This window comes from Dromiciops gliroides, chromosome 1 (assembly GCF_019393635.1).
Source record: "Dromiciops gliroides isolate mDroGli1 chromosome 1, mDroGli1.pri, whole genome shotgun sequence".
Classification (NCBI taxonomy): domain Eukaryota; kingdom Metazoa; phylum Chordata; class Mammalia; order Microbiotheria; family Microbiotheriidae; genus Dromiciops; species Dromiciops gliroides.
In genome coordinates, this window is record NC_057861.1 from 571,673,758 (window position 1) to 571,693,816 (window position 20,059).

General features: G+C 38.5%; 1 protein-coding gene across 1 annotated transcript in view; it reads right to left on the reverse strand.

Annotated features, from left to right (window-relative positions):
* The window catches only part of TMC1 (transmembrane channel like 1), a 195,530-nt gene that overhangs the window by 154,480 nt on the left and 20,991 nt on the right, over positions 1-20,059 (reverse strand). Inside the window, 2 exon segments of the mRNA XM_043999157.1 lie at positions 4,716-4,769; positions 16,045-16,257. Of these exon segments, the coding sequence (XP_043855092.1) occupies positions 4,716-4,769; positions 16,045-16,257 (267 nt within the window).

Sequence of the window (20,059 nt, forward strand, 5' to 3'; positions counted from 1 at the left end):
TCAGTTCATACAAGTCCTCCCAGGTTTCTCTGGAACTCCTCCTGCTCATCGTTTCTTACAGCACAATATTATTCCATTACATTCATATACCACAACTTGTTCAGCCACTTCCCAATTGATGGGCATCCCCTCAATTTCCAATTCCTTGCCACCACAGAAAGAGCAGCTATAAATATTTTTGTACATGTGGGTCATTTTCCCTTTTTTATGATCTCTTTGGGGAAAAGACCCCAAAGTGGTATTGCTGGGTCAAAGGGTATGCACAGCTTTCTAGCCCTTTGGGCATAATTCCAAATTGCTCTCCAGAATGGTTGGATCAGTTCACAGCTCCACCAACAATGCATTAGTGTTCTAATTTTCCCACACAAGCTGTTGACTTTTTTTCTCATTTCTCTTTTCATTCTTTCTTCCACCTCTCTAAATCTTCCTTCTATTTCTCCTACTTTCTCTTCGAAGTCCCTTCTGAGTGCTTCCATGGCCTGAGACCAATTCACATTTTTCTTGTAAGGTTTGGCCCTGAGCTTGCTATCCTCTTCTGAGGGTGCACCTCGATCTTCCTTGTCACTAAAGAAACTTTCTGTTGTTCTCAATTTTCTTTGCTTGTTCATCTTGCTGTTTTTTACTTGACTATGGGACTCTACTTCCAAGTTACACTATCCCAAGCTTCAGAGGGTTCCAGGTGTTTTGGTTTGAGGGAGGGCAAGTTTTAATCTCTCCTGGCCTGTTCTCTTGTCTGAAGGTAACCTCAAGCCAATTTGCTAGTTAACCAGCCAGCAGAGTGCTGATGTGGTTCTTAACTTCCACAAGCCTGTGCCCCTCCCTGACCTGGCCCTCCCTCTGCTCAGGATTTCTTCCTGCTTCCCTGCTGGAGTGCGATAGTTGAATTCCTTCTTACATACCACAGACACCCCTGCACTTTCCCCCCTGGTCAGCCATTTAGCCCTCTCACCTGACAGCAAGTTTAGGTGCAGAAGACACTGGTACTGCAGCTGACTCAGAGGCTCAGGGGTAAGTTCCTCTTATGCTGCATGTCTGGGTTCTGTGTCGGCACGATGGAAGGGTTGGACTTTGCTTGCAGCCCAGTATGGCCCCCTTTAATCTGGAAAGTAATCTCAGGTATCTTTTTGTGGGTTTTGCTGCTCCAGGGCTGTTTTGAGGGTAATTGAGTCGGGAGCTCTGTGTGTTTAATGTCTTTCCTCTGCCATCTTGACTCCACCCCTCAAAAATTGATTAAAAGGAAAAAATATGAAAGAAAATGTTCCATCAAATATCAGTTCTTTCTTTGGAGGTGGATAGTATGATTCATCAATAATTCTTTGGGATTGTCTTGGATCATTGTACTGTTGAGAATTGTCAAGAATTGTCATATTGCTATCTCTGTGCACAATGTTCTCTTGGTTCTGCTCACTTTACTATACATCAGTCCATACATGTCTTTCCAGGCATCCCTGAAGTCATCTGGCTTGTCATTTCTTATAGCACAGTAATATTTGATCACCATCATATACCAGAGTTTGTTTAGCCTTTCCCCAATTGATGGGCATTTCTTTGATTTCCAATTTTTAGCCACCACAAAAAGAGCTGCTAGAAATATCTTTGTACAAATAGGTCTTTTTCTCTTTGCGGGGATGACTTTGGGATATAAACCTAGCAGTGGTATTTTGCTGGATCCAAGGGTATGCACAGTTCTATAGCCCTTTGGGCATAGTTTTCAAATTACTCTCCAGGATTGTTGAATCTTTTTACAACTTCACCAATAGTGGATTATTGTCCCAGAAACTGTAAGTGTCAAAGAAGGTACTGATCTATAATAGGAGATAGAATTTTCTATTTTTACAGATGTCAATAAAATTATAAGTTGTGTCATTTTTTAAAAAATCATATGGTTTCAGGTGGGAAAAGAGCTTTTAGATAATATAATCCAATTCTTACACACATTCCTTCATGATCTCAAGAAAAATTTGGTTCAAATTTGAACTTGTGATGCCTCCACACCCCAGCAACTCTTAATGAATAAATAAAAATAATTTATCAGGTGCTTATTGTTTGCCAAGCACTGTTACTTAGAACAACAGTTAGCTTAGGGTTAAATAGCATATTGCAGGTACATTCTACTTTCAAACATCCCTTCAAATCAAGCCATTTTAACTGCAATGGATTCTAATTGACTGCGGTGGTCAAAGGGCAATATGTGTTCACTGCCATGTCCCACCATAGGGCCCTGATTAAGAAGGCTAAGGGGATGAAGTTAGCTGGGGATAATTTAAGGAAAATTGTCATCCCTTTTCTATTTCTCAATTAACCTGCTTTATTTATTATTTCAAATACTGCTAAATTTCTTTTTCTATACCCTTAGACTATTTTCAAAATACAAAGAAAGAACAAGGGTGAAAAACATAATCACTTTGTCACCAACAGCTTCATCGACTATTGATAAATAGTTGCCTTATGTTCCCATCACTTTTTTTTTTTTGCAGGGCAATGAGGGTTAAGTGTCAAGTGTCTGAGTCCAGATTTGAACTCAGGTCCTCCTGAATCCAGGGTCAGTGCAGGACTGTGCCACCTAGCTGCCCCCACTTTCCTTTTTTAAATTCTAAATTTAGTAGGCTTCAACAAAATGAACATGCAAATAAAGAAACAAATTTATTTAAAATATTAAGCTCTATTTTTCAAAATTTTTGAATGTATGCATTAACTTATTTCCATAAACCCCTCTCACCTCCTACTCTTGTTCCTTCTTTTGCTACTTCCCTCCTTTTCCTGCCTCCTATTACCTTCTTTTTTCTTCTTTCTTTTGTTCATTCCTCTTATTTCCTTCCTTGCCTCCATATTTCTTCTCAAAATTGAGTTGCCATTTGAATAAATTGCATTTATCTTCATATTGGTATCACATGACTAAAAAGATGACGAACTAGCTAATTTCTCTGATCCTCGCACCCTCTTAAGCCTCTCCAAAATAGGAATTATGTGCAAGAGATAAAGCAATTTCAGTTATCTCCATGGTGTAGGATACCAATAATTCAAATTAAGTAATGTTTCAATGAGCTAACAATGGAGATGACTAATAATGAAAGCTCATTTAGCACTCAACATCCCTTCCCCTACTACCCAGCATCCTACAGCAGGGCTGTACAAATGAATTGGGTTTTGCAACAGAACCCAATTCTATCCCTCTCCCCGCTAGCGCTTCAGAAAATCCGAAGGCAAAAGCTTACTCAGTTTGAAATTGCAATGCTCTGTTACAACAAAGAACTGAAGAACAGAGGGAACTGGGGCAGCATCTGTGTGTAGCTGTATGTCATTACACTAAACTTGTAGGAAAAAAATCCAGTATCCACCTGGGGCCAGTTCTGTCCCCGCAGAAGTTATTTGGGGACAGAGACTGAGGCTGTGAAAGTGTGGATTTCCCAGCTTGGCAGGAGGCTGAGAAGGCTTTGAGGGACAGTCCCTAGGGAAATTACAATAAATAGGAAGGAGTCAGAAAGAGAGTGATGAGTGATTTAAGGGAGGGGTGGTATATAATTTGTCAAATATTTTCAGTGACTTGGTCTAGTTAAAAAATCCTCCCCCAATTCCCCATATATATTTTCTTAATCAAATTAGTACCCAAATATGAACAGAGCACAACTTAATTTTCACTATAAGGAGAGTGGCTCTTAGAACTAGTTAGCATTTTGACAGTTGTGGTACATAGGTACTTCTCAAGCAAACTCTTCTGGAAATTTCATAGGCCTGCCTGGTGTGAACCACATGGAACTAAATGTATCTTTTGCAATTTATCCCCAAACAGGGAGATTTTTATGTTTAAATTAGTTTCTCAGATCCAAATCCTAAAGAGGGATAGTCAGTTACAGCTTACTAAATACTGATGTTTACAATGCATCTTTTAAAAGATGTTCTATTATGTGAGGCCCTAGACTGCTTCCATGGGGCCAGCCTCCCCTCACTGTGACCCCAGGAAAATGAGGATTACTACAAAATTAAATTTGGGGAGACATCTAATTAATATGATGAATTCATTCATTAGCTTCAACACCATGAGGACATGCAGTAGACATTCTCTATATGCTCTCTAATTGAACCCTTCTTTGGATACAATTCCTTCTTTAGATTTTGGTAAATTCAAAGTGTTTTCCTGTACAATGAGCCTTTTCTAATTCCAATCCGTAAATTTAAAAAATTAAAAGAGAACCCTTTTCATGTTACTTCAGTGGACCCAGAGTCTCCAAAAGAGCCACCATTAGGCATTCAGACTTTGTTTACATAATACCCCCAAATCTGATCAGTTCAGTCAAACAGAATTGTCAACTGAACACAAGAGCATCAGTAGAGACAGTCGTTTGACTGAGCTAACTGGTAAGCTCAGGCAAAATGGCCAGTCTAGTAACATTATGACATCTCAGTCTTAAAATGAACTATGGAACAAAGGGAAATAGAGAAACCTATTTCCTTCACTCTGTCAATCTCCTTCAATTATGGGCTATGGTGTAGATCATGGGAAATGTGTATCACCAGACTGAGCGTATTCAGAGACAGAGATAAGCAATAGTTTTCATCTGCCTCTCTTGAAACCATTAATAATTCTAACAATTCTAGCTATAGTTTAATAAGTATAAGAAAACCCCCCCAATCTTCCTCACAATTATTAATTGTAATTCAACAAACATCTGCCCCTTAGGGAAAGGTAAAAAAATACTTAATTTATCCCTGCTTACTTGAGCTCTCTTCAGTGTCATCTTCTTCCTCTTCTTCTTCCACTTCTATTTGTACTGTCAAAAATATAAAAAATAAAGAGTTGAATTTTTAAACAACAAACATGTTTTTAAAATTTTGTTAGGAAATTAAACATTAAAAATGAGCATTTCCATATATGTAGCAGAATGTACACACGGAAACATAACTGCATATATAAAATCTACCCTCCATTTCATACCACTTTTTGGTTTTTTTAAAGCATACAATAAATTGAACACATTATTTTCAAACTGCCTTGCTTCTTATCTGTACTTCCTTTTATGAATCTTTTTTAGATATTTTATTTTATTTGTCATAAAACTATTTTGTTATTTTCTAGTTACATGTAGAGATAGTTTCCAACATTTGTTTTTATGAGATTTCTAGTTCCAATTTCTTCTCTCTCCCTCCCCTCCCTCCCCCCTCCCCAAGACAGCAAGCAATCTGATATAGGCTATATATGTACAATCACATTAAACGTATTTCTGCATTAGTCATGCTGTGAAAGAAGAATCGGAACAAACGGGAAAAACCTCAAAAAAAGAAAAACAAAAAAGTAGAAATATTATGGTTCAATCTGCATCTAGATTCCACAGTTCTTTTTTCTGGATTGGGAGAGCATTTTCTATCATGAGTCCTTTGGAACTATCTTGGACCATTGTATTACTGAGAAAAGTCAAGTCAATCACAGTTGATCAACCCACAATGTTGTTGATACTATGTACAATATTCTCCTGGTTCTGCTCATCTTACTCATCATCAGTTCATGTAAGTCTTTCCAGGTTTTTCTGAAATCTGTCTGCTCATCATTTCTTACAGCACAATAGTATTCCACAACATTCATATACCACAACTTGTTCAGTCATTCCCCTCAATTTCCAATTCCTTGCCACCACAAAAAGAGAAGCTATAAATATTTTTGTACATGTGGGTCCTTTCCCCTTCTTTATGATCTCTTTGGGAAAAAGACACAAAAGTGGTATTGCTGGGTCAAAGGGTATGCACAGCTTTATAGCACTTTGGGCATAGTTCCAAATTGTTCTCCAGAATCGTTGGATCAGTTCACAGCTCCACCAACAACACATTAGTGTTCCAGTTTTTCCACAGCTTCTCCAACATTTATTATTTTCCTTTTTTGTCATATTAGGCAATCTAATAGGTGTCAGGTGGTACCTCAGAGTTGTTTTAATTTGCAATAGTGACTTAGAGCATTTTTTTAAATATGGCAATAGATAGCTTTGATTTCTTCATAAGAAAACCACCTGTTCATATACTTTGATCATTTCTCAATTGGGTAATGACTTGCTTTCTTATAAATTTGATTTATTTCCCCTATATATTTTAGAAATGAAGCCTTCATCAGAAGTACTGGCTATAAAAATTGTTTCCCAGCTTTCTGCCTCCCTTCTAATTTTGGATGCATTGCATTTGTTTGTACAAAAACTTTTTAATTTAATGTAATCAAAATCACCCATCTTGCATTTCATAATATTCTCTATCCCTTGTTTGGTCATAAACTGTTCTCCTTTCCAAAGATCTGAAAGGTAAACTATTCCTTCCTCTCCTAATTTACCTATGGCATCACCTTTTATGTCTAAATCATGTACCCATTTTGATCTTATTTTAGTATAAGGTGTAAGATGTTGGTCTATGCCTAGTTTCTGCCATACTATCTTCCAGTTTCCCCAGCAGTTTTCATCAAATACTGAGTTCCTATCCCAGAAGTTGGAGTCTTTGGGTTTATCAAACAGTACATTACTAAAGTCATTTACTACTGTGTCTCCTGTGCCTAAACTATTCCATTGATCCTTCACTCTATTTCTTAGCCAGTACCAAATAGTTTTGATGGCTGCCACTTTATAGTAAAGCTTCAGATTTGGTATGGCTATCCCACCTTCCTGTGCATTTTTTTCCACTAGTTCCCTTGATATTCTTGATCTTTTGTTCTTACAGATTAATTTTATTATTATATTTTCTAGCTCTATAAAATATTTTTAGTCTGATTGTTATGAATAGGTAAATTAATTTAGGTAGAATTGTCATTTTTATTATATTAGCTCAGTCTATCCATGAGCAATTGATATTTTCCAATTATTTAGATTTGATTTGATTTGTGTGAAAAGTGTTTTGCAATTATGTTTATAGAGTTCCTGGGTTTGTCTTGGCAAGTAGACTCCCAAGTATTTTATATTGTCTATCATTACTTTAAATGAAATTTCTCTTTCTATCTCTTGCTGCTGGACGTTGTTGGTCATATATAGAAATGCTGATGATTTATGTGGATTTATTTTATATCCTGCTACTTTGCTAAAGTAGTTAATTGTTTCAAGTAATTTTTAGTTGATTCTCTAGGATTCTCTACGTATACCATCATATCATCTGCAAAGAGTGATAGTTTTGTTTCCTCCTTGCCTATTCTAATTCCTTTAGTTCCCTTTTCTTCTCTGATTGGTAATGCTAACATTTCTAGTACAATATTAAATAATAGAGGTGATAATGGACATCCCTGTTTCACCCCTGATCTTATTGGGAAGGCCTTTAATTTATCTCTCTTACATATAGTGCTTGATGATGGGTTAAGGTAGATACTGCTTATTATTTTAAGGAAAGCTCCACCTATTCCTAAGCTCTCTAGTGTTTTTATTAGGAATGGGTGCTGTATTTTGTCAAAAGCTTTCTCTGCATCAATTGAGATAATCTTATGATTTTGGTTAGTTTTCTTATTGATGTGGTTGATTATGTTAATAGTTTTCCTAATATTGAACCAGCCCTGCATTCCTGGTATAAATCCCACCCCGTCATAGTGTATTATCCTGGTGATGATCACTTGCTGTAATTTCCTTGCTAATATCTTATTTAAGATTTTTGCATCAATATTCATTAGGGAAATTGTTATATAATTTTCTTTCTCTGTTTTTGCTCTGCCTGGTTTAGGTATCAACACAATATTTGTGTTATAAAAAGAATTTGGTACAACTCCTTCTTCATCTATTTTTCCAAATAATTTGTATAATATTGGAATTAATTGTTCTTTAAATGTTTGATAAAATTCACCTGTAAACCCATATAGTCCTGGAGATTTTTTTCTTAGGGAGTTCATTAATGGCTTGTTCAATTTCTTTTTCTAATATGGACTTATTTAAGGATTTTATTTCCTCTTCAGTTAACCTAGGGAATTTATATTTTTATAACTATTTATCCATTTCATTTAGATGATCAAATTTATTGGCATACAGTTGGGTCAAATAGTTCCTAATTATTGCTTAATTTCCACTTCATTGCTGGTGAATTCACCCCTTTCATTCTTGATATTGGTAATTTGATTTTCTTCTTTTTTTAAAATAAAATTAACCAAAGGTTTATCTATTTTATTTTTTTTTATAAAACCAGCTCTTAGTTTTGTTGATTAATTCTATAGTTTTCTTGCTTTCAATTTTATTAATTTCTCCTTTGCTTTTTCAGGATTTCTAATTTAGTAGTTAGTTGAGGATTTTTGATTTGTTCTTTTTCTAGCTTTTTTAGTTGCATGCCCAATTCATTGATATCCTCATTCTCTTTTTTATTCATGTAAGCATTTGGAGATACAAAATTTCCCTTAAGCACTGCTTTGGCTGCATCCCATAGGTATTGGTATGTCATTTTTTGGTATGTAATTCTCTTGGATGAAGTTATTGATTGTTTCTATGATTGGTTATTTGACCCACTCATTCCTTAGGATGAGATTATTGAGTTTCCAATGAATTTTCAGTCTACCTTTCCACAGCTCTTTATTACATGTAATTTTTATTGCATCATGGTCTGAGAAGGATGCATTTACTATTTCTGCCTTTCTACATTTGACTATGAGGTTTTTGTGCCCTAATTAATGATCAGTTTTTGAATATGTGCCATGTACCTCTGAGAAAAAGGTATATTCCTTTCTATCCCCATTCAATTTTCTCCAGATATTTATCATATATAACTTTTCTAATACTCTGTTCACCTCTTTAACTTCTTTCTTATTTTGAGGCTAGAGTTATCTAATTCTGAGAGGGGAAGATTCAGTTCCCCCACTAGTATAGTTTTGCTATCTCTTTCCTCTTGTAACTCATTTAACTTCTCCTCTAATAATTTGGATACTATACCACTCGGTGCATACATGTTTAATATTGATGTTACTTCATTATCTATCTTACCTTTTAGCAAGATGTGGTTTCCTTCCTTATATCCTTTAATTAGATCTATTTTTGCCTTTGCTTTGTCTGAGATAAGGATTATTACCCCTACTTTTTTTTTTTACTTGAGCTGACTCATAATATATTCTGCTCCAACCTTTTACCTTTACTCTGTGTGTATATCTCTGCTTCAGATGTGTTTCTTGTAAACAACATATTGTAGGATTCTAGTTTTTAATCCACTCTGCTATTTGCTTCCATTTTATGGCAGAATTCATCCCATTCATATTCACATTCACAATTATTATTACTGTGTATTTCTCTCCATCCTATTTACCCCCTTTGTACTTTTTTTCCTCCTTTCACCCTATTCCTCCTCACCAGCGTTTTGATTCTGATCCCTGCCTTCCCCAATCTTCCCTCCCTTTTCTCAGCCCCCATCCCTTTTCTTTACCCTTTTCTCCCTTGCTTCTGCTCTCCCTTCTATAAGTGCCCCCCTTTCCCCCTTACCCTTTTGCTTCCCTAAAGAATAAGCTAAATTTCTTTATCCAAATGAACCAAATCTTAGAACCAAATCTGATGAGAGTAAGGTTGAAACAATACTTACCCCTCCCTTCTTTCCCTCTATTGTAATAGGTTTTTTGCACCTCTTCATATGATTTAATTCTGCCTCTCTTTTCCTCTTCTCCCCATATACTCTTTTTTTTGGGGGGGGGAGGCAATTGGGGTTAAGTGACTTGCCCAGGGCCACACAGCTAGTTATGTGTTAAGTGTCTGACCGGATTTGAACTCAGGTCCTCCTAACTCCAGGGCCAGTGCTCTATCCACTTTGCCACCTAGCTGCCCCCCATATACTATTTTTTTCACCCCTTAATTTTCTTTATATCATCGCATCAAAGACAATTTATATTTATACCCTCTATGTTTACCCCTTTCTCTGCCCAAACAGAGTTTGGGCAAGAGTAATCATCCCATTTAGGGATATAAACAGTTTAACCTTATTAAATAACTTTTTCTCCTATTTACCTTTTTATACTTTTCTTGAGTCTTGTATGTTAAGATCACATTTTCGATTCAGATCTGGTCTTTTCATCAGGAAACCTTGAAAGTCCCCTATTTCATTGAATGTCCATCTTTTCCCCATGAAAGAGAATGATCAGTTTTGCTGGGTAATAGATTCTTGGCTGCAATCCAAGCTCCTTTGCCTTCCAGAATATCATAGTCCAAGTCTTGCAATCCTTTAATGTTGGAGCTGCCAGGTCCTGTACAATCCTGTTTCTTTCTGGCTGCTTGGAGTATTTTCTCCTTTACCTGATAATTTTGGAATTTGGCTACAATATTTCTTGGAGTTTTCCTTTTGAGGTCTCTTTCAGGAGGTGATTGTTGCATTTTTTCAATGATGATTTTATCCTCTGATTCTACAATATCAGGGTAGTTCTCCTTGATAATTTCCTGGAATATCGTGTCTAGACTCTTTCTGATCATGGCTTTCAGGTAGTCCAATAATTCTCAAATTATCTCTCCTGGATCTATTTTCCAGGTCAGTTGTCTTTCCAATGCAGAATTTCACATTTTCTTCTATTTTTTCATTCTTTTGATTCTATTTGACTGATTTCTGGTGTCTCATGTAGTCATTGGCTTCCATCTGTCCAATTTTAATTTTTAAGGCATTGTTTTCTTCAGTAAGCTTTTGCACCTCCTTTTCCATTTGGCCAAATGAATTTTTTAAGGAATTGTTTTCTTCAGTCAATCTTTGTGCTTCCTTTTCCAAGCTGTTGATTCTTTGTGCTTCCTTTTTCAAGCTGTTGATTCTTTTTTTTATAATTTCCTTGTGTAGCTTTCATTCCTCTCCCCATTTTTTCTTCTACCTTTCTCAATTGATATTTAAAATCCTTTTTTGAGCTCTTCCAAGAAGGCTTTTTGGTCTTGAGACCAATTCATCTTCCCTCTTGAGGCTTCACATGTAGGTAATTTGAGAGTAATGTCCTCATCTGAGTTTGTGTTTTGCTCTTCCTTGTTGACACAGAATCTCTCAATCGTAAGAGCCCTTTTCTGTTTCTTACTCATATTGTGGCTTTAAAAAAAAAACAACTCAAGGGTACTGTTTCAAGCTTCTTGTGCTGGAGGATAGGGGCTTTCTCCTCTGAGGTCTCTGTGGCTTGTGGATTCCTCACCACCTTGGGCTTGCTCCCTGCCCTTGCTCCTGGTGCTGGGATGGCATGGCTCAGTCATGCCTGTCCAGTGGGTGGCCCTTCAGCTGGCAGCCTGCCTTCTCAGCTGGTGCTGGTGGATCTCACAACTGGCCCACTCTGCCACCAGCTTGTTGAGCCAGCATCAAGAGGCCTCGGTTGCTCTGCTGTGACCAACAGCCTCTTGCTGACTCGCCCAGATTCCCTCCATGCTGAGCTGTGCTGTGCTGAGCTATGCTGAGCTATGCTGAGCTGCACTGCACTCCCCTTTTGCCCTAGTGAGACCAACCTTAAGTGTTCTAAATTATCTCAAGTTGGAAGATTGTGTCTCTCTGTCTTTTTGTAGGTTCTGTAGTTTCAGGGTTGATTTAATGCTCTTTTTGAGGGAAACACAGGAGAGCTCAGGCAACTTCCTGGCTTCTCTCTGCCATCTTGGCTCTGCCCCCTTCTATGAATCTTAAAAAACACCTCTTTCAGTGAATTTCTGTTTCTCTGCTCTCTGTCTCTCTCTGTGTCTCTATCTCTGTCTCTCTCTCTCTCAGCATCACTGTTGCTAACTCCAGCTTCACTAATGTAACAAATTAAAATCAGAAAAGAAAATTCTTGGTAACAATAAGCATTGTCAAGGAAAACAAATCCACATGGTATCCATGTCCAAAAAAATTTTTAAAGTCTGTTTCTACACCCTGAATCTATCACTTCTCTATCAGAAAGTAATATGCTTCATCATAGGTGTCTTAGAAATGTTTTTTTTTTTCTGAATTGTTTTCATTTATAATGTTGTCATTCTCTGAGTTCTTTTCCTGGCTCTGCATCAGTCCCTCCTTTCCAGGATTCTCTGTCATTTCTTATGACTCAATAATTCCATGACATTCATATATCATGAGAAGCCATTCTCCTACTTGAGGGTACACCCTTAGACTCCAACTCTTTGATTTTCTTTTATCTTTTATACCACCTTTGGTATCAGGAAGGTTTTTTTTTTTTTTTTGCTTGTGACTATCCCCTCCCTGTTATTATTCAATGTCTTAACATTCCCATCCCTACTTATTTCCCTATTGAATTTGATGTACTTCTACTCCAAACTCTTTGTAGACTCTCTCTGTCTCTCTCTCTCTCGCTCGCTCTGAGTGTGTGTGTGTGTGTGTGTGTTCAATCTTCCTTTGTCCAGTTCAGGCAAGAGTGAGATTCATCTGATGCCCATTCCTTCTATACCTTATCACACAGATCAATTCTGAAAAATGACAAGTTTCAGCCTTTTTTCCCTCCTTTTTATAGTAATACATTTATTCCTTTACTTTCCTTTTTCTTCCCCTTCTTAAAACCCTCAGAACCAATCCATGCACAGTTTTTCTATTGTTCAATGCTTCAGCACCATTTGAAAACATTAAGTATCTGAAGGAACACTTGTCTCTTCTTCCATTATTAAGATGTTACCACTTTCTCATCACACATACCCTTCCAATTGCTTAAATAAATTTACCTTTCTAGGATTCTGTGTATTTATATATTTGTATTTTATAATTCCTACTTTGCTCTGGTCTTTTCATTGGAAATGCATGAGGTGGGGGGCAGCTAGGTGGCGCAGCAGATAAAAGCACCGGCCCTGGAGTCAGGAGGACCTGAGTTCAAATCCGGCCTCAGACACTTGACACTTACTAGCTGTGTGACCCTAGGCAAGTCATTTAACCCCAATTGCCTCACAAAAAAAGAAAGAAATGCTTGAGGGATGGCTAGGTGGCACAGTGAATAAAGCACCAGCCCTGAATTCAGGAGTACCTGAGTTCAAATCCGGCCTCAGACACTTGACACTTACTAGTTGTGTGACCCTAGGCAAGTCACTTAACCCCCATTGCCCTGGAAAAAAAAAAGAAATGCATGAAAGTCCTTTACTGAATTAAAGTTCTATTTTTACCCTTGTAGCTTTATGGGGTAAGTTATTGGTTGTAAGTCCATATTTTTGCCATTTGAAATATTATATTACAAACTCTCTTCTAATTTATATTAGAAGCTGCAAGATTTTGTGCGTTTCTAATTATGGCCCCTTAGTACTTAAGCTCATTCATTCTTCAATCTTGCAATATTTTTCCTTTGACATCAAAGCCCTAGATTTTGTGTATGACTTTCCCTTTTTGTGTAATTAGTGGATTCTTTAAATGACCTTTGGAAATATAGTGTTCTAGCTAGGCAGAGCCAAGATCGTGGAGGAAAGGCAGTAATTTTCCAGACTTTATATGATCCCTCCAAATAGCTCCAAATAATGCCATAAGACAATTTCTGGAGCTGCAGAACCCACAAAAAGATAGGGTGAGATAATTTTTTAGCCAAAGATGGCTTAGAAGGTCAGCAGGAAAGGTCTGTTGTACTGGGATACGAGTGGAGCCCAGACCTGGGCTGTACTGACACAGATCCAGCCCCAGGTAGGCTGTGCCAGAAGGAGCATCTAAATTGGCTGCAGCAGCAGCTACTTCTGGAACTCAGCTCAAGGTCTGGTGAAAGGGTTGAGTGGTTGGCCACGGGGAGATTGCAAAGCTCTCTGTTGGTGCTAAGGTGGGCTGTCATGTTGCCCATGCTTGGAACCAGGAAGCAGTCTTGAGTGATGACCCAGGTTGGAGAAGGGCCTAGGCACACCTGAGCTTGCAATCACAAGTGAAACAGAAATCTGTTCCTGGGTTAAAGAGTAAGCAAATCTGTGGTTACTTACAAACCAGAGCATAGGCCAAGGAAGTGAAGAACATGCCTCTCCTTAAATCGTAACACATGGGACCACCTGAAGCTTGGGACAGACAGGGCACCCTGGAAGCAGTGGCCCACTTTAAGAAGGAGTTAAAAGTCAAGAAATAGGCTGGGAAAATGAGCAGATACAAAAAGATGCTTACCCTAAAAAGTTCCTTTGGTGACGAGGAAGATCAAAATACACCCTCAGAAGAAAGTCAGAGCTCCTACATCCAAAGCTTCCAAGAAATATAGTGTCCTGACATGTGTGCGTGTGTGTGTGTGTGAGAGAGAGAGAGAGAGACAGTGAGAGACAGAGAGATTATGATTTTCAAGGAGTACAATGATTCTTATCTCTCCTTATCCTGTTTTCCAAGTTAGTTGTTTTTTATTTAAAAAAAAAAACACAATTATCTCTTTTTTTTATATTTTTATTCCTTTGGCTTTTGTTATAATCTTTCTTGCTTTCTCATGGAGTAATTGTTTCTGTTTGGTCTATTCTAATTTTCAGTTAGCCTATTACTTGAATAAGATTTTTCTAAGATACTTATTTTCCTTTTTTTCCTTCCAATTTCCCCCTCCCTGCCCATTAACTTTATTTCATCTTTTATCTTATGGTTTTTTTCTCTTTAGGTATTCATGTAATTCTTGTAACAAATCCAAGTTTTCCTTTAAGTCTCATCTTGCAGTTATTATAGACTTATACTCTCCTAATAGCTTGGATTTTGAACATCTCTGTATCTACAATATTGTTTATACTGATGGGTGTTTTCTTTGGTACAATTGTCTCACCAGCCTTAGTTACTGATCTAAAATTATTCCAATGCTAGCTCTGCCCTAGGGGTATGCTGAAACCAAGAAAGCCAATTGTTATATTTTTTAATGTGAACAAATTACATCTTAGAATACTACAAATCAGGATTTGATTTATTGTTTTGCAGATTGTCTAGACTTAACTGTTAATGTCAATGGAAATGTTAATAATGCAAATTAAATTTAAGTGTTTCCATACTTTTTTTGAGAGTTGGTTGTTATAACATTTACCAGAACACCCATGCTCTGACTCCTACTATGCTTTTGAATGAAATCAATAGCCCTGCTTCATCTCACTCTGAGTGCCCACACTTCCTGACTTCCATATTCTAGGGTTAAATCCCTTGGATGTTTGAGGATAGGAATGATGGATACTCAAGGACTCTACTAGGGGCTTTGAGTCCTGGGGTTTCTCCACCTGAGCACTGCCAAGTCTGTACAAGTTGCTACCAACATCTCCACTGTTTTGACTATCCTAGGACTTTTTGAAGGCACTTTCTCTCTAGTTGCTTTGTAGGCTACAAGTCTTACAGTTTTGTAGGCTAAAGTATCTCTGCTTATGCTAGAAGGCTCATTGTTTGTCTGGGCCTCATGCTGACTCTTTCTGTTGTAGGGGCCAAATTTAATATATTTTTAACATAATCCCATAAACGGACTAATTAAACCCATCGTTCTTTAAAAAAATCGTGATAGCTTCAGTTTCTGAGGCCCAATGACCCCACCTAGATCCTAGTTCAGTCAAGGTAATAGATTCTTGAAGTTACCAGGGTTGAATGATATATATTCAAAATGTCTTTGAAATTCATTCAGTTTACAAAATTGAGTTCAAAAGAAAACAAAAGAAACAAAAGTAAAAAACAAAAAATCAAGAGGTTTGCTAAGTACTCTTTTGTATTTATGAGGAAACTTAAGTATGTGGTGAATTCCAAGCCTTTTCAATGCCTTTCGAAAACAGAAAAGAATGGCTTTAAGGAACAAGGGTTAAGTAGGGGGAAGGGAAGGGGTGGGGGAGGTTGAGGTAGGCCAGAAAGCAAAGCCATGTGCTCTTGGAGAAGTTCTTTACCTATAGAAGGAAAAGCTTGTTAAAGGTAAGAGTTTATATTGCTAGAGTTTGGGGTACACCACATTTTTTAACTGGTTCCCCAATTCTCTGCATGCCAAAGTGGCAGAGGTTTATGAATTATCATTGAGTCTTCTAATGCTGTCATAATGTTCTTTATGGTTCTTTGTCCACTTTGAAACAGGATCATTATTCCCTGTGTGTGGGCAGGGCTAGAGCAGAGGGAAGTTTCAGGGAAGATGAGGGGGTCTTTGATAAGGTCTCTGTTAGACGATGTTAGAAAGCATCCCTGTAGCCAAAGCATGCCTACAGCATGGCAGACACTAAATGCATATCTGGAGTCAGTAAAAATGATGGCACTCTTCTCTTTAGTTGTTACAGGCTTGTGTGAGAGCCACAAGTTCAGCAGCTTGCACACTAAAATGGGATGGCAGAGAAGTTGTCCAAATAGTATCATAATCAGAAACTACAGCAGCCCCAGTGTAACAGGTGCCTTCTTTTATAAAAGAGGATCCATCTGTATAAAGGACAATATCAGGGTCCTTTAAAGGTGTATCCAAAAGATCATTACGGGGTTTCTGAGCCATATCAACTAAAGAAGCACAGTCATGCAATGGCTCCCCTGAGAGTGGTAAGTTAGGGAGCAGTGTTGCTGGGTTAAGGATTGTACAGCATTTTAGAGTGATATTTTCATTACCTAACAGGGCTACTTCATATTTATCCAGCCTTTCATCTGAAAAGGCTTGTGTTCTATGGTGTAGTAAGAGGGCCTCCACTTCGTGAGGACATTTGTATTGTCAGAGGATTACCTAGGACCAAATCAGATACTTTTTCCACTAGAATAGCTGTTGCGGCCACTGCCCTCAGACAGGGCAGGGCTCCTGCAGTGACTGAGTCTAGTTGGGTTGAATAGTAAGCTATAGGGCATTGGGCAGGCCCCAATGATTGAGTCAGAACTCCAGAAGCTACCCCTCTCTGCTCATGCACAAAGAGAGTGAAGGGCTTACTGTAATCTGGGAGGCCTAGGGCGGGTGTTGATAATAGGGCCTGTTTCAATTCTTTTAGAGCTGAGAGATGTTGGGGCTCTAGCTGCAAAGGCTCTGAAACATTATTTTTTGTTAAGGATATCAAGGGTTTAGTGAGTTTCCTGAAAGATGGGATCCACTGTCTACAGAACCCCGTAGCTTCCAAAATGGTGGTAGACCTCTGCTCTGCCTTTTTCTCCATACCAATGCATGAGGACTTCCAATATTTATTTGCTTTCACCTGGAAACATACACAGTGTACTTGGACCAGACTCCCACAGGGATTTGTAGACAGTCCTACATTATTTTCCCAAATTTTACAGCAGAATATGGCCTCCATTACCTTTAAAGGCTCTGCTTTAGTATAATATGTTGATGACTTACTTTTAGCCTTACTTAATGCTGAAACATGTCGGGAAGATAGCTGCCACTTATTATTAGAGATACACAAGAGAGGCCACAAGGTTTCTAAGTCAAAAGTACAATGGTTCTTGCCTCAGGTAGAATATTTGGGCTTCATCTGGCTGCTGGAACTCGCTTTGTCTCTCCTAAGCAGTCCAGGCCATTCAACGACTTTCTGCCCCCACAATTGAGTGAAAAAGAATGAAGAGAGTAAAGGATTATTCAGAAGTTCAAGTTGAAACCTGGATGATTAGAATGGTGCCCTAAATGTAGGGAAATGAGGAGGGAAAGAAAGAAGAACAGTAGCTTCAAGCTAATCAGAACTCCATTAGAATTAGGCTCCAGGACAGAAGTTCTGGTATTGAAAGGATTAAGTCCTCTGAGGAATCATCTCTAGTCTTGGGAGCAAGGTGGCTAATGAGTAGATGGCCAAGGAGTAGAGAAACATGTCTAGAGCCATCCTCCATTTAGTAGTTGACACAAGACATTCACTAATTAGGAAAATGTGGGGGAAATGGGTTAAATTATTTGTGAGCCTTAATATGCATCAGTGTAGCAAATCTTCTGACAATATTCCCTAAACATGCACTAGCCACTAGCAAGTTGGATCCCCAGAGAGGTAGCTGCTGCTTCTACTTTCAGAGTTCTCTAAGGTAACTCTGTAGGTGGCTATCACCCTAACACTAGCTCATGAGCTCTCACCAATGTGCTTCTTAACAATTAGCTAGTTGACTCAGTTCTTTAGCAAAGGAATTTACTCAACAAATATAGAGAGAATAGTAATTATAAAGTATTTATCAACAAACCCAGGATATCATGTCCCAAAAGTATATGTGAGGGCAAGAGTGGATATTAACTTAAAAGGCAACTTACAACCCTGAAATTGCAGGGCCTCAGTGTTCTATCTTTCTCTGTAATGTTCCACAAAGTTCAATTCAGAGATGGCACCTAGGATGGACAAATTAGCTCTGTGGCTCAGCTAGACTGGCTCCTCAGAGGGCGCAGCATCTCTGCTGAATTGGCCAATCTACTTCTCAGTTGGATCCAACAGGACACTCAGGGGATGTGTCAGCTACTCATCAGGCTCAGTTGCTCAAAGGCTGGGCCAGGCAGGTCACTCAGCCACTAGGAAGCTGCTGCCTAGCTGAATCAGGCAGATTACTTGCCTTCTGGGCTCTTTCAAGAGCACAAAGTCTTTATTGGACAAGTCAATCTACTGGACTCTCTGGACACGTTCTTTGATGGGCAGGAATGGTCTTTCACCATATTTTGTCACTGGCTCAGCTGGTTGGTACTGTGTTCTCTTCAAGTGAAGTGTTATAGTGCTCTTTTTATCTGGAATACTAGTGTGTTCTTTTGACTAGGAAGTTTTACATTTTAAATATGTTATATCTCCTACTCACAATTGCTGATAACTAGGGACAAAGACAACCTGTGACCAAGATGGAGGTTCATTGTTGTCAAGGATCCTCATGCCAAGACCAGCCCTTTCTTTTTACTCCTCTTTTTTTTTTAACTATTAGGAGACAACCTGTTTTCCAGAGCTAAGGTCCAGCAAGCAAGATGTGCCCTGAGCTCGGCACAACAAAAGTCCTTTGGGCTCACCCTCTGGATGAACTCTGCTACAACTAAATCATAGAACTGATGGTCCCTGAACTCAAGCAAGCACCAACAGGCCCACACATAAAGCCCTACTAAGAATGGGCTTAGGATGACCAGATAACAGGACAGACATATCAAGGAGTCAAGGAACTTTTAAAGTTTAAACTGGCCAACTAGATATTAGTACAGACACACCTAAGGAGATTTAAAAAAGTAGATAAAATTCTAGAGCAGGAAAGTCAGTTAGGCATGGCTACTACCTGACTGGAGCCAGGAGACAGAGATAACTCTAGAAAAAGAATCCCCCATGACTCTCAGGAATGACAAGCATCCAGGCTTTCCCCACCGCCCCCCAAAAGGAACTTTCCATTTTCAGATGGTTACCCAATATATCCTCTATGAAAATGTTTGCCTTCCTTCTGTTCTGAGAGGAAGATGTTTCTAAGCCATCTCCTCTCCAGGGGTAAAGTCTTTGACTTACCCTTAGTCACTTTCTCTAGCTCCAAATAAAAGACCATGTTAATTCTAATTGGACTGTGTACAAGAGTGTAATTCTTTACAGAGGAATACCTAAGGACCCCCACACCTTTTCCCCCATGACATATTTCTGGCACCCAACTTCTCTCTCTCCCACCTGACTCTATCCCTTGCCAGCACTCAAGGAGGGGTAGAGGTGGGGTCAGCTTTTCCACTTGATGGGCAGCGGCATCTCCCTCATGATGTTTGAACCACGTTCAGACCTTCAGATTCAATATCTCCTTGGACAGAACAATATCTGGGTAAAGGTTTAAACAGTCTTATGCCCATGGGGCAGAGAGCAAGTGTCCTGAAAGATTCCCCATTAGGGTAGGCTAAATTTGACCTTACAAACTTGAAAAAGAAATGCATGATCTTTTACTGTAACACTGTCTGGCTACAATATCACTTGGAATCCCAAGAAAATTTGCCATTGCATGGGAGTCTTAACTATAATACCATTTTGCAATTGGACATGTTCTGCAGGTGTGAAGGGAAATGGACAGAAATCCTGTATATACTGCCCTTCATGGTTTTAAGCCAGAATTCAAAGGGGAAGGGTGTGCAATCATTGTGAGTTTAGAAGATATTTTTTAGAGTGTACAATTGTTGTGAGTTTAGAAGATTTTTTTTTTTTAGGTTTAGTAGTTTATTTAGTCTATCTATGCAAGAATAAGGAACAAAGTAGCACATGCCCAGCAAAACTGACCAAACCTAAGAAGGCTATTGATAACCTTAGAAAGCCTCAGTGATTTCTTAGATGACTTCCTCCTGTTGTTAGAAAACTGAAAGTCCATGTGACTAGCACATCCTTCTGACACCCCTTCCTCCTCTGAGACTCCATCCCCT